Consider the following 19,063-nt stretch of genomic DNA (forward strand, 5'->3'; position numbering starts at 1 on the left):
GTGTTAACCAACATGCTGGATCTCTGTTTAGTTGTCACTGTGTTAACCAACATGCTGGATCTCTGTTTAGGTGTCACTGTGTTAACCACAACCAACATGTTGGATCTCTGTTTAGTTGTCACTGTGTTAACCACAACCAACATGTTGGATCTCTGTTTAGTTGTCACTGTGTTAACCACAACCAACATGCTGGATCTCTGTTTAGTTGTCACTGTGTTAACCACAACCAACATGTTGGATCTCTGTTTAGTTGTCACTGTGTTAACCACAACCAACATGTTGGATCTCTGTTTAGTTGTCACTGTGTTAACCACAACCAACATGTTGGATCTCTGTTTAGTTGTCACTGTGTTAACCACAACCAACATGTTGGATCTCTGTTTAGTTGTCACTGTGTTAACCACAACCAACATGCTGGATCTCTGTTTAGTTGCCACTGTGTTAACCACAACCAACATGTTGGATCTCTGTTTAGTTGTCACTGTGTTAACCACAACCAACATGTTGGATCTCTGTTTAGTTGTCATTGTGTTAACCACAACCAAAATGTTGGATCTCTGTTTAGTTGTCACTGTGTTAACCAACATGCTGGATCTCTGTTTAGTTGTCACTGTGTTAACCACAACCAACATGCTGGATCTCTGTTTAGGGGTCACTGTGTTAACCACAACCAACATGTTGGATCTCTGTTTAGGGGTCAGTGCTCTAAAATGAGTCTCTCTGGGGAGAGAGAGGAGGGGGGTCCTGCCTCTAAAATGAGTCTCTCTGGGGAGAGAGAGGAGGGGGGCCCTGCCTCTAAAATGAGTCTCTCTGGGGAGAGAGAGGAGGGGGGCCCTGCCTCTAAAATGAGTCTCTCTGGGGAGAGAGAGGAGGGGGGTCCTGCCTCTAAAATGAGTCTCTCTGGGGAGAGAGAGGAGGGGGGTCCTGCCTCTAAAATGAGTCTCTCTGGGGAGAGAGAGGAGGGGGGTCCTGCCTCTAAAATGAGTCTCTCTGGGGAACATGACACCAAAGCTAAGAGGTGAGATGACAATTGTTAAAATAATTATTAACAGTTTATTTCCAAAATGCATCACATTAGTTTTTTCATCAGAAATGGTTGCTTATGGGTACCTTCAATATTACTGTTCTCAGATTTTCAGTTAATAGATTTTAGATGGGTATATCTTTATTAAATTATTATTACTGTCCTCTTTTTTCAAGATGTGGCTGATTTAAACAGCCAGAATACATTTTTGAAATAAGATGATTTATTTTTTTTACGACATCTTGTTTCTAAATGGCTGCTGGGTAATTTGATATGCATCTAAATGTTCGTTTGTAGGCATCGAATTGAGTGAATGCTGCGCAGGTTCACTGAGTTGCAAACCAAATGGACAGGTCTAGCTCATTGATTTGTACATCTGACGCAGTTGCTACCTCAGATTATGAGCCTAGCAGGTGTCGTGAATGAGTTATGTAGTACCCACAGAAGGCCACAGGGAGGAGCAAGAGAGCTATAAACCCATAATGTTTTTTGCCTCAAAAACCGTGAACCAAACAATCAATCAAATGTATTTATAAAGCCCTTTTTACAACAGCAGATGTCACAAAGTGCTCTACAGAAACTTTAACCCTTCATAATACCTATTTTGTCCTTAACCCTAATTCTAGGGTAGGGTAGCCTAGAACACTTTTATAAACTGTTTTAGTAATAATATTATGTTAGTAAATACAATTATAGTACTAAATAGCATTTTGATTATTTTGTTAATCAAAACCTGTCTAAGCATTTTGCTTTTATTGTTTTGTTATTTTATGATATTTATTATTGCAAGGCAGAACCCTTGATAAACAAGACACATTAGTTTTATTTTTCAAATGTGGTTTGAACTGGGTGACCTGGTAACCTCTATGTGAAAGTCCAGCAACTGGAATGGGATAGGAGGGGCATGTTTCAGATCTAAGGAATTATTGAGAAAAATACACTTTATTCTCAGCTCCCTCCCCAATGTCTGTAAGTGAATTAATACCTTTCAATTGCTAAATATTTCCAATAGATGGCAGCATAAGACCACGAAGCACCAGTTATAGGCTACAAGCAGCAATATGATTGACATAAAATAGCTTGCAACCACAGACTATATGTCCCATGATTTTCTAAAATGGTCACTCATTACTTTAGTTAGCTATATATCTCATATTAGGGCTGTGTTGCTTTTGGGAGAGCAAAATATAGTGATTATAGCAGATATTGAACCCCGGGTAAATAATCACTAGTCAGAGCCTCAACCTCAGTATACATACATTATAAACAAACATCTTAATATCTGATATTGTGAGTAAACAACCTCGGAATAGAAAAGACAAGAGTGCGTCTTCCAGCCCACCAATAAATTACATAATTCAACCCTCCCGGTTAGTAAATTTACCTCAACATGCCCTTCGCTTTCAGATAAAAACAGGTAATAATAAACATGAATCATCATTATATTACTCCACAGTAATCTGTTAAATGCTTTTTCAGTCCTTCCTCTTGCGTTAGCAGTGTGGAAAGGGACAGAAAGAAGCACACAGGAGTTTTCCTGTGAGGGGGAGTGGTGGGATCCAGGGAGAAACTAAACTAATCTACCGAAATGTCATTTGTGGTCTTATGCTGCCATCTATTGGAATTATGTAGCAACTGCAGTAGTACTGAATAATGTGTAATTCCTTACTAAAGTAGTAATTACTCAGAATTGTAAAATATACAATCTTCTAGATAATTTTATTACTTACAACCATAAAATAACCACTTATAGCATAACAAACAATTAAACTGACATCAACCAAAAACACCATACATTTAGTTTATTTAGTTAATTACCAAATTGAGCCGATCGGTCACATTTTAGAGTGAGGCAGATATGTAGCATTTTGCAAAAAAAACATGATTGATGTCTCTCTGAAATTAAACCATCAAGTGATAGATTTTAAACAAATCCCTGTCTGTGAGAGGTGTAATGTTTGTCTCTGTTGTGTTGAAGCCCAATCAAGCAGGAGAGACCAGCCTCCCCTGTACCCAGCTGTGTGTCCATGAAGAGTGACAAGTCTATGATGCAACCTATGAACTTTAGAGAGGGAGACTTTTCTACTGAACAAAGGTAAGAACTCATGGGTCATGGTCAGTGAGTTAAACAACACTGTCATTAGTCATTTCTCCTCTCCCATTTTCCCATTTATTTTGTTGTTTTCATAATCCATAAGGTCATTATTTTGTCCATTTTCATAGTCCTAAAACAATATTAAACAAACATAACATTCCCTCCCTGTGTATGTGTGTGTGTGTGTGTGTGTACTCCCTGGATGAGGAAATGTAATCTCTATCCTGAATGCCTAATCACTTTTACCCCTACCTACACGTATATATTACCTCAACTACCTGGTACCCTGCACATTGACTCAGTACTGGTTCTCCTTATAGTCTCATTATTACCTCAACTACCTGGTACCCCTGCACATTGACTCAGTACTGGTTCTCCTTATAGTCTCATTATTACCTCAACTACCTGGTACCCCTGCACATTGACTCAGTACTGGTTCTCCTTATAGCTTCATTATTACCTCAACTACCTGGTACCCCTGCACATTGACTCAGTACTGGTTCTCCTTATAGTCTCATTATTACCTCAACTACCTGGTACCCCTGCACATTGACTCAGTACTGGTTCTCCTTATAGTCTCATTATTACCTCAACTACCTGGTACCCCTGCACATTGACTCAGTACTTATACTCCTTATAGCCTCATTATTGTGTGTTTTTCTTTTTACAAGGTACAAGGACAAGGTAGCACATCCGGTGAACAGGTCAGGGTTCCACAACCTCAGGAAGACCAGCGGAAACTGGATCAGCAGCACTACAAGGTATCAGGTCTGGTGGATCATGTATCAATACTGACAGGATAGAAAGAAAAGGAGCGCTGCCCTCAGATCAGTTTTCTACATTCAAATCTTTCCTTAATTAGAAACATCATTTGACTTGTTTCGACGAACTTTACCGGTACTATTAGGATGTATTGGTCTGCATGTTTTGACGAACTTTACCGGTACTATTAGGATGTATTGGTCTGCATGTTTTGACGAACTTTACCGGTACTATTAGGATGTATTGGTCTGCATGTTTTGACGAACTTTACCGGTACTATTAGGATGTATTGGTCTGCATGTTTTGACGAACTTTACCGGTACTATTAGGATGTATTGGTCTGCATGTTTTGACGAACTTTACCGGTACTATTAGGATGTATTGGTCTGCATGTTTTGACAAACTTTACCGGTACTATTAGGATGTATTGGTCTGCATGTTTTGACGAACTTTACCGGTACTATTAGGATGTATTGGTCTGCATGTTTTGACGAACTTTACCGGTACTATTAGGATGTATTGGTCTGCATGTTTTGACGAACTTTACCGGTACTATTAGGATGTATTGGTCTGCATGTTTCGACGAACTTTACCGGTACTATTAGGATGTATTGGTCTGCATGTTTCGACGAACTTTACCGGTACTATTAGGATGTATTGGTCTGCATGTTTTGACAAACTTTACCGGTACTATTAGGATGTATTGGTCTGCATGTTTTGAACGCCATTGAGCCAGTGGATTACTGAACAGAACGCGCCAACAAAACAGAGTTTTGGGGATTTAAAGAGGGACTTTATCGAACAAAACAACTATTTATTGTGTTCCTGGGACCCCTTGGATTGCCAACAGAGGAAGATCTTCAAAGGTAAGTCATTTATTTTAGCACTATTTTTGAGTTTTATGACACTTGTGCAGGTTATACATTTATGCTAATGCAGAAAGTTGGTGAGGCGCTGTCCTCAGACGATCAAATGCTTTCACCATAAAGCCTATTGTAAATCGCACAAAGCGGTTCGATTACCAAGATTCTAAGCTCCCGGGTGGCGCAGTGGTCTAGGGCACTGCATCGCAGTGCTAGCTGCGCCACCAGAGTCTCTGGGTTCGCGCCCAGGCTGGGCTGGGTTCGCGCCCAGGCTCTGTCGCAGCCGGCCGCAACCGGGAGATCCGTGGGGCGACGCACAATTGGCATAGCGTCGTCCGGGTTAGGGAGGGTTTGGCCGGTAGGGAGGGTTTGGCCGGTAGGGATATCCTTGTCTCAGTATGTAAAAATGTAATAAAATGTATGCACTCTACTGTAAGTCGCTCTGGATAAGAGCGTCTGCTAAATGACTAAAATGTAAAATGTAAATGTAAGCTAAAAAATCATGTATGACACTTGTATTTTCATGAATGTTTAATATTAAGAATTTTGTGTTTTGAATTTGGCGCTCTGCAATTTCACCGGATGTTGTCGAGGTGGTTCGCTAGCGTCCCACCTAGCCTTAAGAAGTTATTAACTTCATAAGGCTAGGGGGAAGTATCCTGAATTTTGGAGAGTCTGGCGTGCCCAAAGTGAACTGCCTGTTACTCAGGCCCAGAAGCTAGGAAATGCATATAATTGGTAGATAAAACTGTTAAAATAATGTCTGTGAGTATAACGGAACTGATATGGCAGGTGAAAACCCGAGGAAAATCCATCCAGGAAATGGGATTTTTTGATGTGTCAATGTTTTCCATTGACTTGTTATTGAAAATAGTGGGATTTAGCTCCCAGATTGCAGTTCCTATGGCTTCCACTAGATGTCAACAGCCTTTATACATGGTTTCAGGCTTGTTTTTTGAAAAAACATTAAAAAATAATTAGTTTTAGGAACATTTTCACTGGAGGTTTACGCACATGACCTTGTGCGCACTCTCCGTTCTTTTTCAATTCTATTGAATACGCTGTTGTCCGGTTGAAATATTATCCATTATATAGATATTTGACAAAGGATTAACATTATAATTATTTCACAATACTGATGACGGATCAGCACCTCGAGGAATATTACCACCTATGGCTGCAAATATTGAGGCGCCTTATTCTAATGCTTACCCAATAAAAATGCACTAAATCACGTTAGGCTACACATCATAAAATATATTGAGACAAATTACAGACAGTAGCCTACAAGTAGCAAAAGATAAATCAATTGATTGATTGAACATAAAATGTGGCTCACATCAACACCATTATCCCAGAAACGCAAGATCCACTCCAATTTGCACACCGCCCTAAAAGATCTACAGATGCAATCTCTATTGCACTCCACACTGCCCTTTCCCACCTGGACTAAAGGAACACCTATGTGAGAATGCTATTCACTGACTACAGATCAGCATTCAACACCATAGTGCCCTCAAAGCTCATCACTAAGCTAAGGATCCTGGGACTAAACACCTCCCTCTGCAACTGGATCCTGGACTTTCTGACAGGCCGCCCCCAGGTGGTGAGGGTAGGTAACAACACATCTGCCACGCTGATCCTCAACACAGGGGACCCTCAGGGGTGCGTGCTCAGTCCCCTTCTGTACTCCCTGTTCACTCATGACTGCACGGCCAGGCACGACTCCAACACCATCATTAAGTTTGACAATGACACAACAGTGGTAGGCCTGATCACCGACAACGACGAGACAGCCTATAGGGAGGAGGTCAGAGACCTGGCCGGGTGGTGCCAGGATAACAACCTAACCCTCAACATAAAGACTAAGGAGATCATTGTGGACTACAGGAAAAAGAGGACCGAGCACTCCCCCATTCTCATCGACGGGGCTGAAGTGGAGCAGGTTGAGAGCTTCAAGTTCCTTGGCATCCACATCACCAACAAACTAACATGGTCCAAACACACCAAGACAGTTGGGAAGAGGGAACGACAAAACCTATTCCCCCTCAGGAGACTGAAAAGATTTGGCATGGGTCCTCAGATCCTCAAAAGGTTCTACAGCTGCACCATCGAGAGCATCCTGGCTGGTTGCATCCCTGCCTGGTATGGAAACTGCTTGGCCTCCGACCGCAAGGCACTAGAGAGGGTAATGTGTACAGTCCAGTACATCACTGGGGACAAGCTTCCTGCCATCCAGGACCTCTATACCAGGCGGTGTCAGAGGAAGGCCCTAAAAATTGTCAAAGACTCCAGCCACCCTAGTCATAGACTGTTCTCTCTGCTATTGCACGGAAAATGGTACCGGAGTGCCAAGTCTAGGTCCAAGAGGCTTCTAAACAGCTTCTACCCCCAAGCCATAAGACTCCTGACTGAACATCTAATCAAATGCCTACCCAGACTATTTGCATTGCCCCCCCCCATTTTACACCACTGCTACTCTCTGTTATCATCTAATCACTTTAATAACTGTACCTACATGTACATATTACCTCAACTAACCGGTGCCCCCACACATTGACTCTGTACCGGTACCCGCCTGTATGTAGTCTCCACATTGACTCTGTACCGGTACCCACCTGTATATAGTCTCCACATTGACTCTGTACCGGTACCCACCTGTATGTAGTCTCCACATTGACTCTGTACCGGTACCCATCAGTATATAGCCTCCACATTGACTCTGTACCGGTACCCGCCTGTATATAGCCTCCACATTGACTCTGTACCGGTACCCCCTGTATATAGCCTCCACACTGACTCTGTACCGGTACCCGCCTGGATATAGTCTCACTATTGTTATTTTACTGCTGCTCTTTAATTATTTGTTCCTTTTATTTCTTATTCTTATTAGTATTTTTTATTTACCTGCATTGTTTTAGGGGCTCGTAAGTAAGCATTTCACTGTAAGGTCTACACCTGTTGTATTCAGCATTTCACTGTAAGGTCTACACCTGTTGTATTCAGCATTTCACTGTAAGGTCTACACCTGTTGTATTCAGCATTTCACTGTAAGGTCTACACCTGTTGTATTCAGCATTTCACTGTAAGGTCTACACCTGTTCTATTCAGCATTTCACTGTAAGGTCTACACCTGTTGTATTCAGCATTTCACTGTAAGGTCTACACCTGTTGTATTCAGCATTTCACTGTAAGGTCTACACCTGTTGTATTCGGCGCATGTGACTAATACAATTAGATTTTATTCGATTGAATTATTGCCTAATATAATGGAATGCATATTTTTTTTGACCAATTCTGATCGTTGTTACAATAAGACTTTTGACAATATAACCGTTATATCAACACACTCTTCACACCCGTTTAACAACTCTAAATATCTTTGGCATAGTAGCATCAAGTCCCTTGCCAATAATGTTGCCTACAACGTTGCATACAATGTCCATATTCATCCAACACATATTACACCCTAGATGCCTTCAATTGCCCAATTTATAGCCACGCCCAATTTAGGATTATTTTTTAACAATGTGATGTTGCGCTCCAAAGGGACAACTTGAAGTAACATGATGTAGATAATTAAATCATCAAACGATAAACGTGTTTATTATACACTCTTAGAAAAGAAGGTTCCTTATAGAACCCAAAAAGGCTTCTATCACTTCCTTAATATATGTAACCACTAAAAGTGATATATATTTTTGGGTTCAGTGAAGAAGAACCTCTTGAGTTCTGATCAACAAAAGGTTAATGTTTTGAGGATGTGAACCCAGCAGCCCTCCAGTGGTCAGATCAATTCCTCCTGTTTTTTCCAGCGCCCAGCCCGGGATTCAAACCAGCCACCTTTCGGCCACAGGTCCAACTCCTGCCACAGCTCCAATTCCTTAGCCACTGGGTGAAAACCTGAGTTAATCTTCAGAAATAAGCATGAGTTCATCTGCCAAAATGAAGACAAAGTGCTATGCTGACATACATGGTATCGCTTGTTATACATAATTATACATAAATCATTGCCAAAAGCACAACACACACTGTTGCATGTAGGTCTATATTATTTATAGATTGATCATATAGAAATATAAAACATTATTTTTAACTACTACAAAGCAATTACATGTGGCTCAGGAACCACTGACTCACTGCATTATTCTATAGTATTATCAAGACACCTGCTGTTAACTCTTAACTACTTAGGACAGCTCACGAGGTGTCCTAAATATCTGCCGACTAGGTGGGACTAGAGACTTCATGCATATCTTTAATTTATACCCATAAGTGTAAAATGTCTTTATTCTCAGCACTTATACGACCAATTTTCTACTCTGAGACACATTGGCGATATGGGCCCAGATCTCAAAACATTGTTATAAAAAAAACTTTGAATGTTTGTTTAACATAATAATAAAAAATGAATATTACTAATGTAACCCACTGCAAAGACTAGGTTTAGTTGATTGTGTTGCACTGCTTATGTCCGCGTTCTGGAACTGTCCGCGTCCCCGTACAGAACTGTCCGCGTCCACGTTCGGTGTGGCGCCAATCATATTGTCCGGTTACGCGCAGAGTTGGCTGAGGTGATCTTGGGGAATAACGACTGAGTTCACTACAGTGTTGAGACACCGAAGTTTATTGTTCAATTTGCTTTTTTCTTTACCGTCAGGGACAGTATGAGTGTAGCCAGATCCTTTTCACTCTCTATCCTTGTTTCATTTTGTGGTTCACCGGATTCGTCATTTTCATCGAGATGAGGTACAGAACGACCAGCTAGCTAGCCAAGCTAGTCGGTACAGCTAGGTAAGCTAGCTAGCTACTATACCAGCAGCATCCTAGTTAACTTAGCTAACAATACATAATTCTCTCGTTGACGGATGCTGGCTACCTCTGTCCGGTTCTCCTCTCTTCACTAGATGGACGGTAACTTTAGTGTTTAACCCCTCTGTGTCCAAGGACCAATCTTTTGAATATTATTTTCAGGGCGCCTCAATAGCAGGTATTGAACACCGGGTAAATAATCACTAGTCAGAGCCTCAACCTCAGTAAACATTCATTATAAAAAAACATCTTAATATCTGATATTGCGAGTAAACAACCTCGGAATAGAAAAGACAAGAGTGCGTCTTCCAGCCCACCAGTAAATTACATAATTCAACCCTCCCGGTTAGTAAATTTACCTCAACATGCCCCCGGAGAAGGCAGAGTAACGACACCAGCCTTTTAGCGGGGCTGACTACAACGCTCGTGTCGCTAAATTAATTTCGTTGTTAAAAATGACACACTGCTCGCGCACGCTAACAACGAGCGTCTAGAAGTCAGTTCTATTTGTGACGCAGTTCGCGCTGGTTTATAGCAGCAGGTACCCACGTGCCATCTCCTCATTGGTTTATAGCAGCAGGTACCCACGTGCCATCTCCTCATTGGTTTATAGAAGCAGGTACCCACGTGCCATCTCATTTAGCAAAAAAATATAAACATAATTTAGCATAAACATAACTTCTTTAATAAACAATAAAAGCTAATTTACGAACATTTCTGAAAATTGATATATAGCTTTTTGGAATGAAACTTCTTCTGTTTCCCCATCTGAGCTCAGAGTAGATGAGAGATGTAAGGTTTGTCTCTGTTGTGTTGAAGACCAATCAAGCAGGAGAGACCAGCCTCCCCTGTACCCAGCTGTGTGTCCATGAAGAGTGACTGGTCTATGGGTCGTCCTATACAGTTTAGAGAGGGAGACTTTTCTACTGAACAAAGGTAAGAAGAACTCATGGGTCATGGTCAGTGAGTTAAACAACACTGTCTCTAGTCATTTCTCCTCTCCCATTTTCCCTTCACATTTTGTTCACATTTATTTTTGTTGTTGTGATAATCCATAGGCTAGTCCTTTTGTCCATTTTCATAGTCCTAAAACAATATTAAACAAACGCAACATTCCCTCCGTGTGTGTGTGTGTGTGTGTGTGTGTGTGTGTGTGTGTGTGTGTGTGTGTGTGTGGAGTGTGTGTGTGTGTGTGTGGAGTGTGTGTGTGTGTGTACTCCCTGGATGAGGAGATGTAATCTCATGTTTTGTCCACAGAAACCAACAGGAGAGATCAGAGTCAGAGATTCTCAGTGGTCAGTCTTCCCAGAGTCATCAAACAGACCTGGACTCCATATTCACTGTATGTGGTCCTGTTATGTACATTTGTTTTTGTTTACCTCAATTAAAGTTGATCTGTCAATCATTCATTAATGTGTTAATGAGAAAGCATTTCTTCTCTTGCTTAACTCATTTACTTTATTTATTCCAGATGCTTGAAGAGAATATTATGACATTTGTGAAGAACGAGCTGAAGATGTTCAAGAGGATTCTTAGTCCAGAACTCCCAGAAGGCTTTGAGAGTCAGAAGCAGGAAGTGGTGGATGCTGAAGATGAGAAGCAGGAGAGCAGTGCCAGAGAGGGGGCTCTGAAGATCACACTGCACGTCCTGAGGAAAATGAACCAGAAGGAGCTTGCTGACACACTGGAGAAATGTAAGATCTGTCTGCCTCATGTTGAATGCTGTTTTATAACATTTAAAAGCTGTAGCTAATGTACAGCTAAAGTAGCTGTGTAACTCAATGATATTGTAGCAGCCTTAACACAACACCTAGTGACCTCATCAAGTAGCAGCAGGGATGTGTTGTGGTGATTCATTTAGAGAGAGAGACAACATTAATAATACCATCAATAATACCAATAATAATATAATCAGTCACACCAGTCTGTAAGGCATTATGAAAACATTTACACATTTATACAGTCAGTTAAGAGAATACATTATTATAATTTAAAACTTTATAACCGTCTTACAGTACTGTAGTCATTAAAACAGACGTAATATTAATATCCTCTGTGTTAATTCTTCATTCAGATGAGCTTGCTGTGATTTACCAACGTGAACTCAAATCTAATCTAAAGAAGAAGTTTCAATGTGTATTTGAGGGGATCGCTAAACAAGGAAACCCAACACTTCTCAATAAGATCTACACAGAGCTCTACATCACAGAGGGTGGAACAGGAGAGGTCAATAATGAACATGAGCTGAGACAGATTGAGACAACAACCAGGAAACAAGCAAGACCAGAGACTGCAGTCAAATGTAACGACATCTTCAAACCCTTAACTGGACAAGACAAACCTATCAGAACTGTGCTGACAAAGGGAGTCGCTGGCATTGGAAAAACAGTCTCTGTGCAGAAGTTCATTCTGGACTGGTCTGAAGGAAAAGCAAATCAGGATGTCCAATTTGTATTTTCATTCCCTTTTCGGGAGCTGAATTTGATGAAAGAGGAAAATCTCACATTCATTGAACTTCTCAATCACTTCTTATTGGAAACCAAAGAATCAAGAATCTCCATCTCCAACAAGTACAAAGTTCTGTTCATCTTTGATGGTCTGGATGAGTGCCGACTGCCCCTAGACTTCCAGAAGAACAAGATCTGTTGTGACGTCACAGAGTCAACCTCAGTGGATGTTCTGCTGACAAATCTCATCAAGGGAAATCTGCTTCCCTCTGCTCTCCTCTGGATAACTACCCGACCTGCAGCAGCCAATAAGATCCCTTCATGGTGTGTTGACCAGGTGACAGAGGTACGAGGTTTCAATGACCCACAGAAGGAGGAGTACTTCAGGAAGAGATTCAGTGATGAGGACCTGGCCAGCAGAATCATATCACACATAAAGACATCAAGGAGCCTCTACATCATGTGCCACATTCCAGTCTTCTGTTGGATTTCTGCAATAGTCCTTGAACACATGCTGGAACATAAGAGAGAAGAGATGCCCAAGACTCTGACTGAGATGTACACACACCTTGTGGTGTTTCATACCAAACAGAATAATGAAAAGTATCTTGGGAAAGAAGAGACAGGTCCACACTGGAATAAAGAGAGCATTCTGTCACTGGGAAAACTGGCTTTTCAACAGCTTGTGAAGGGCAATCTGATTTTCTATGAAGAAGACCTGAAAGAGGCTGGCATTGATGTCAATGAAGCCTCAGTGTACTCAGGATTGTGCACACAGCTCTTTAAAGAGGAATGTGGTCTGTACCAGGACAAGGTGTACTGCTTTGTTCATCTGAGCATTCAGGAGTTTCTGGCTGCTGTATATGTGTTCCTCTCATTCATCAACAACAATGAGAATCTAATGGATGATCCTCAATCAATGTTCAGCCACTTTACTGCGCTGTTCAGAGACAAGCCTAAAGTTACTGTCTACAAGAGTGCTGTGGATAAAGCCTTACAAAGTGAGACGGGAAACCTGGACCTTTTCCTCCGCTTCCTTCTGGGCCTCTCACTGGAGACCAATCAGAAGCACTTACGAGGTCTACTGACAAAGACAAGAAGCAGCTCAAAGACCCATGAAGAAACAGTCAAGTACATCAAGGAGAAGATCAGGGAGAATCCCTCTCCAGAGAGGAGCATCAATCTGTTCCACTGTCTGAATGAACTGAATGACCATTCTCTAGTGAAGGAGATCCAAAGATACCTGAGATCAGGAAGTCTCTCAGAACCCTACCTGTCACCTGCACAGTGGTCAGCTCTGGTCTTTGTGTTGCTGACTTCAGAAAAGGAGCTGGATGTGTTTGACCTGAAGAAATACTCCAGATCAGAGGAAGGTCTTCTGAGGCTGCTGCCAGTGGTCAAAGCCTCCAGAGCTGTTCTGTGAGTAAATAAAATGACATATAAGAACTAATCATCAGGAAGAAATATTCAGTTTAGAGAAAAATATGTATTATAATATGTACATAATATTATATTGAAAAACATATTGAATAAATGCATTGATGTTCACATTAGTATAACAAAATGACCATATAGTTCTTGGAGACGGAAGATGAATCTATATGTTGTTTGGGAGAATTAACCAAATGCATCTGCCATTGTCCTTCTACACTACTGGTGTTAAATTAACAGTGTGTTTGTGTCATGATGATCTCTTTGTCAGGCTGTCAGGCTGTGGAGTCACAGAGGAAGGCTGTGCTTCTCTGGTCTCAGCTCTGAGGTCAAACCCCTCACACCTGAGAGAGCTGGATCTGAGAAACAATGACCTGAAGGACTCAGGAGTGAAGCTGCTCTCTGCTGTACTGGGGAATCCCCACTGTAAACTGGAGACTCTGAGGTCAGTATTCCTGTAGTTGGTCAACAAGTGATAACAGATAACTGTTCACCATATCCACATGTGTTTACCAGACACACATAGTCCACACCATATGTGTTTGGACAGTGAAGCTTACAGTTTTACATGTGGTGCTATGCTCCAGCATTTTGGATTTGAGGTAGAATGTTTCATATTAGGTGACAGTACAGAATGTCACCTTTTATTTGACGTTAAATTAACAGTGTGTTTGTGATCTCTTTGTCTTCTGACTGATACTGCTTTTTAAACTGGTCCTGTCTGGTCAGTCTACTATAATATTTGTAATACACATGCTTCTCTCTGCAGGCAATATTTGATAATTTGTCATTTCTAATAATGAAACATCTATTTATAAATAGATATGGCAGGTTTCAGGACGCTGATGTATCTGAATATGTTAAAAAAAATATACTGCCACTATTTTCACCACCAAAGAATATCAGTGTGATTTTAATATGATTTGACTCTTTGCAGGCTGTCAGGCTGTCTAGTCACAGAGGAAGGCTGTGCTTCTCTGGTCTCAGCTCTAAGGTCAAACCCCTCACACCTGAGAGAGCTGGACCTGAGCTACAATCACCCAGGAGACTCAGGAGTCAGACTGCTCTCTGCTGGACTGGAGGATCCACACTGCAGACTGGAGAAACTCAAGTATGTAGAGGGTTTATGTCAATGTTCATATCAGACATGTTTGACTTATCAGGCTAGTTAAGACAAACATTCTGACCACCACTTGGACAAAGTTGTGTGTGTGTGTGTGTGTGTGTTTGTGTGTTTGTGTGTGTGTGTGTGTGTGTGTGTGTGTGTGTGTGTGTGTGTGTGTGTGTCCAGTGTATGAGTGTGTATGTCTTGTGTGTGGGTGTGTGTCCAGCGTGTGTCTAGCGTGTGTGTGTGATTGGCAACCTCACATACACACACTGGACACAAAGTGGAGACACACACACACACACACACATACTGGACACACACACACTGGACACACATTGGACACACACACACACACTGGAGACACACACACACACACACACACACACACACACACACACTGGACACACACAGAAACCATTCTTACCAACACTTGGAATTATTTGCTGACCGTGTGTGTGTGTGTGTTTCCAGTGTGTGTGTTTGTGTGTGTGTGTGTGTCCAGTGCGTGTGTTTGTGTGTGTGTGTGTGTGGGTCCAGTGTGTCCAGTGTGTGTGTGTCCAGTGTGTGTCCAGAGTGTGTTCAATGTGTGTTCAGTGTGTGTGTGTGTGTCCAGTGTGTCCAGTGTGTGTCCAGTGTGTGTCCAGAGTGTGTTCAATGTGTGTCCAGTGTGTGTGTGTGTGTGTGTTTGTGTGTGTGTCCAGTGTGTGTGTGTGTGTCCAGTTTGTGTGTGTGTCCAGTGTGTGTGTGTGTGTGTGTGTGTGTGTGTGTGTGTGTGTGTGTGTGTGTGTGTGTGTGTGTGTGTGTGTGTGTGTGTGTGAGTTCAGGTGTATCCCTCAATGACTGGCTGTTCTTCTGTTTACCGCTACAGTGTGGAACATGGTGGAGAGAACAGAATGAAACCTGGGATTAGAAAATGTGAGTGTTGACTGCTGTGAAGAATATGACTAAGAATAAGTCTTAATTCAAGTTAATTCAAAGTCAAAGACCACCATCATTACTGACTTGGTCATATTAAATATCAGCTGTAGTTCTACAGAAGCAGAAATCAGGGACACCAACGTTTACAAAGAGTTGCTTTGACAATGTGTGTGTGTGTGTGTGTGTGTGTGTGTGTGTGTGTGTGTGTGTGTGTGTGTGTGTGTGTGTGTGTGTGTGTGTGTGTGTGTGTGTGTGTAATTAATGGGAATAAGTGTGTTTTATATTACCATACAGTATAACATATGATCATTCAACAAGTCTCAAGTTACCTTAACTTCTCCTTTTGATACCTAGAAACATCTACATTAAATGAATTGTAAAAGTGAGTTAACACTCTAATGTGAATGATGATGATTTCTAATATTGTGTCTGGTTTCATCCATCAGATGTCTGTGATCTCACACTGGACCTAAACACAGTAGACAGACTGCTCTCTCTGTCTGAGGAGAACAGAAAGGTGACACGTAGGAGAGAGGAGCAGCCGTATCCTGATCACCCAGAGAGATTTGAGGACTGTGGACAGGTGCTGTGTAGAGAGGGTCTGACTGGGTGCTGTTACTGGGAGGCAGAGTGGAGTGGGAGGAGGGCTGTTATAGGAGTGACATATAAAGGAATCAGCAGGAGAGGAAGGGGTAAGGACTGTTGTCTTGGATACAATGACAAGTCCTGGAGTCTGTTCTGCACTGACAACAGTTACAGAGCCTATCACAATAATAATCTCACTACCATAGACGTCCCCCCCTCCAGCTCCCACAGAGTAGGAGTGTATCTGGACTGGCCAGCCGGCACTCTGTCCTTCTATAGAGCCTCCTCTGACACACTGACCCATCTGAACACATTCACCTCCACATTCACTGAGCTCCTCTATCCAGGGATTTGGGTTGATTACAACTCCTCGGTGTCCCTGAAATAATAACCTGACATCAGTGATACACACACACACACACACTGGACACACACACACACACACACACACACTGGACACACACACACACACTGGACACACACACACAGACTGGACACACACACAGACTGGACACACACACACACACACACACACACAGTGGACACACAGGACACACACACACACATGCGTGTCTTCCTATAATTGTGACAATAACACTGTTAAAATACCAATGTGATCATTTGTTGTCTTTATGTTGAATAACAAATTGTATAATTATATATGGACATACGCTCCATAGTTGTACAAGTATACAAGGATATATTGTACTTTTCATAATAAAACATAGTTGAAACAAGAAAAGCATGTTAATTGTGAAAACAGTTTGGTTATTGATGTTACGTTTCCTCTGTCAGGTTGACGTTAACCTGCGACTGGTTGAAACATGAAACTAATATGAAATGAAATACAAAACAATTAAATATGTGGAATTGAATTAAACAAACTGTACAACAGAGTGTTGTGATGCAGGGTTACTATAGCAACAGAGTGTTGTGATGCAGGGTTACTATAGCAACAGAGTTCTCTCTGCTCTCCCTCTGTTCTCTCTCTTATCTCTCTGCTCTCTCTCGCTCTCTCTCTCTATGCTCTCTCTCTGCTCTCTCTCCCTCTGCTCTCTCTGCTGTCTGTCTCTGCTCTCTCTTGCTCTCTGCTCTCTCTCTGCTCTCTCTTCTCTCTCAGCCTGCTATCTGCTCTCCCTCTGCTCAGCTGTTCTCTCTTTTCTCTGCGCTCTCTCTCGCTCTCTCTGCTCTCTGTTCGCTCTCTGCTCTCCCTCTCTGCTCTCTCTCTCTCCCCCTCTGCTCTCTCTGTTCTCTGCTCGCTTTGCTCTCTCTTTTCTATGCTCTCTCTGCTCTCTTTCTCCCTGCTCTCTCTGTTCTCTCTCTCTCTCTCCCTCTGCTCTCTCTTGCTCTATCTTGCTCTCTCTGCTCTCTCTCGCTCTCTCTGCTCTCTCTTGCGCTCTGTTCTCTCTCTGCTCTCTCTCTGCTCTCCGTTCTCTCTCTGCTCTCTCTCTCCTCTCTCTCGCTCTCTGCTCTCTAATATGTTGTGGAAAATCGGTTTCAAAATATAACACTAACAAGAACTTGTGGATTCAATAAAGACTTTTAATACAACGTATCAGAAGCCAGGAATGTCCACGGATCACACACCGTTTTCCCAGAGCCCTGGTTCTTGTATTTATACACACATAGCATTATGTCCATCCCACATGCAAATGAAGTTTCTTCCCTTAAGTCATTCGCCACCATTATCTTTTAGTTCAGGCTTCCTGCTTGTTCACGCCCAATAACGCCCATATCTGCTTTCAGTTAGATTATAATGGTGGCAGGACCCTCTCTTATCCTAAAAATAATATATGTCTATCTATCCTATAGGCCTAATCTTTGGCCTCTGTTTTTAGCTCAGCAGTTAGCCTCTTAGTGTACTCTCTGGTATGTTTGCCCTTATTGGGATCAGCAGACTCTGTGTCTCCCCTATCCTTAGTGTGTCCAGTTGTCCTAGGCGCCTATGTGTCTCCCTGTCTTCCTGTGGTCTGTTTTCAGTGTTCAGCTGTTCTATACGTCCATGTGTCACCTTTTCTTCCTATGGTCTGATGTACAACTTTATATTCTGTCTTCTTATTAATATTTACTCCCACATAACATACCAGTTACTGCCAATCGGAGCTGCTAACAGGGGTACAAGGGTCTGTCTGCCCGCCTATTGGCTCTTTCGCTGCAGATAGACCACACTGCCTGAACATGCTTTGGCTAAACTCAGCTGTGACTTAAAAAACAATGGACTCAGCTTTGACTATCATAAACTTTATCCGATCAACATTTATCCTTCAACATGGCTCGTTTCGTAGTCTGCTGAGCATCATGATCTACTTTTACATAATGATGTTAGGTAGCTGAGTAAGGGTAGGCCTAATGCTCTCAAGAGAGGATGAGAGTTTAGGGAGGAGATAATTGCATTTCTCTGCAATTGCCGCCACAACAAACCCAACACATACTGGTGTAAATGCTTGATGAGGAGTTTGTAGCTGAGGTTTGTTTATTGAGTGGCATCAATCACTTGGACTTAATTTGGGACTACAGAGGAGGGATAAAACAGTTATTGACATGATTGACTGCTTTTCTTTTCTCCTCTGATATGCGTCCCCCCAAAACCTTTTCCCTACAGTGGGTAACTATAGAAGGCTAGGCTGGACATTGGAAAAGGTCAAGGAAGAAAAATGGCAAGCAAACGTTGGCTAAGCTGGGGAGGCAGGTAGCCTAGTGGTTAGAGCGTTGGACTAGTAACCGAAAGGTTGCAAGATTGAATCCCCGAGCTGACAAGGTAAAAATCTGTCGTTCTGCCCCTGAACAAGGCAATTAACCCACTGTTCCTAGGCTGTCATTGAAAATAAGAATTTGTTCTTAACTGACTTGACGAGTTAAATAAAAGTTTAAAAAGTTGTTTTAAATACAAATAAGCTGGAGCACTAGCGCCAGCCCATAGCAAATGAATGGAATCAAACACTCGCAAAGCCCGTTTTGACTGGAGTGAAGCTTGGAGATCAATTTCACCTAAATGGCACCAAAAAAATGTAGCCCTTT

At 42.0% G+C, this 19,063-nt stretch overlaps 1 protein-coding gene across 1 annotated transcript; it reads left to right on the plus strand.

The window, feature by feature from the left end:
• Positions 1–685: 685 nt before the first annotated feature.
• LOC129845431 (NLR family CARD domain-containing protein 3-like) lies at positions 686–16,790 on the plus strand. Its single transcript, XM_055913354.1, has 11 exons — positions 686–1,018; positions 3,003–3,119; positions 3,791–3,880; positions 10,376–10,492; positions 10,814–10,898; positions 11,028–11,250; positions 11,631–13,422; positions 13,706–13,879; positions 14,372–14,545; positions 15,411–15,457; positions 15,907–16,790. The coding sequence occupies exons 1-11, from the start codon at positions 711–713 to the stop codon at positions 16,431–16,433; spliced, it is 3,654 nt and encodes a 1,217-aa protein (XP_055769329.1). The 5' UTR covers positions 686–710; the 3' UTR covers positions 16,434–16,790.
• The last annotated feature ends 2,273 nt before the right edge of the window (positions 16,791–19,063 follow it).

This window comes from Salvelinus fontinalis, unplaced genomic scaffold (genome assembly GCF_029448725.1).
Source record: "Salvelinus fontinalis isolate EN_2023a unplaced genomic scaffold, ASM2944872v1 scaffold_0302, whole genome shotgun sequence".
In the NCBI taxonomy this organism is placed as follows: Eukaryota; Metazoa; Chordata; class Actinopteri; order Salmoniformes; family Salmonidae; genus Salvelinus; species Salvelinus fontinalis.

What these genes read in the sequence shown, in the direction of transcription:
- LOC129845431 (XM_055913354.1), top strand. Translation starts at nt 711, where the DNA reads ATGAGTCTCTCTGGGGAGAGAGAGGAGGGGGGTCCTGCCTCTAAAATG. An exon ending in GACTTTTCTACTGAACAAAG is followed by an intron (nt 3,120 to 3,790) that starts GTAAGAACTCAT and finishes TCTTTTTACAAG; the next exon opens with GTACAAGGACAAGGTAGCAC. An exon ending in ACCTGGACTCCATATTCACT is followed by an intron (nt 10,899 to 11,027) that starts GTATGTGGTCCT and finishes TATTTATTCCAG; the next exon opens with ATGCTTGAAGAGAATATTAT.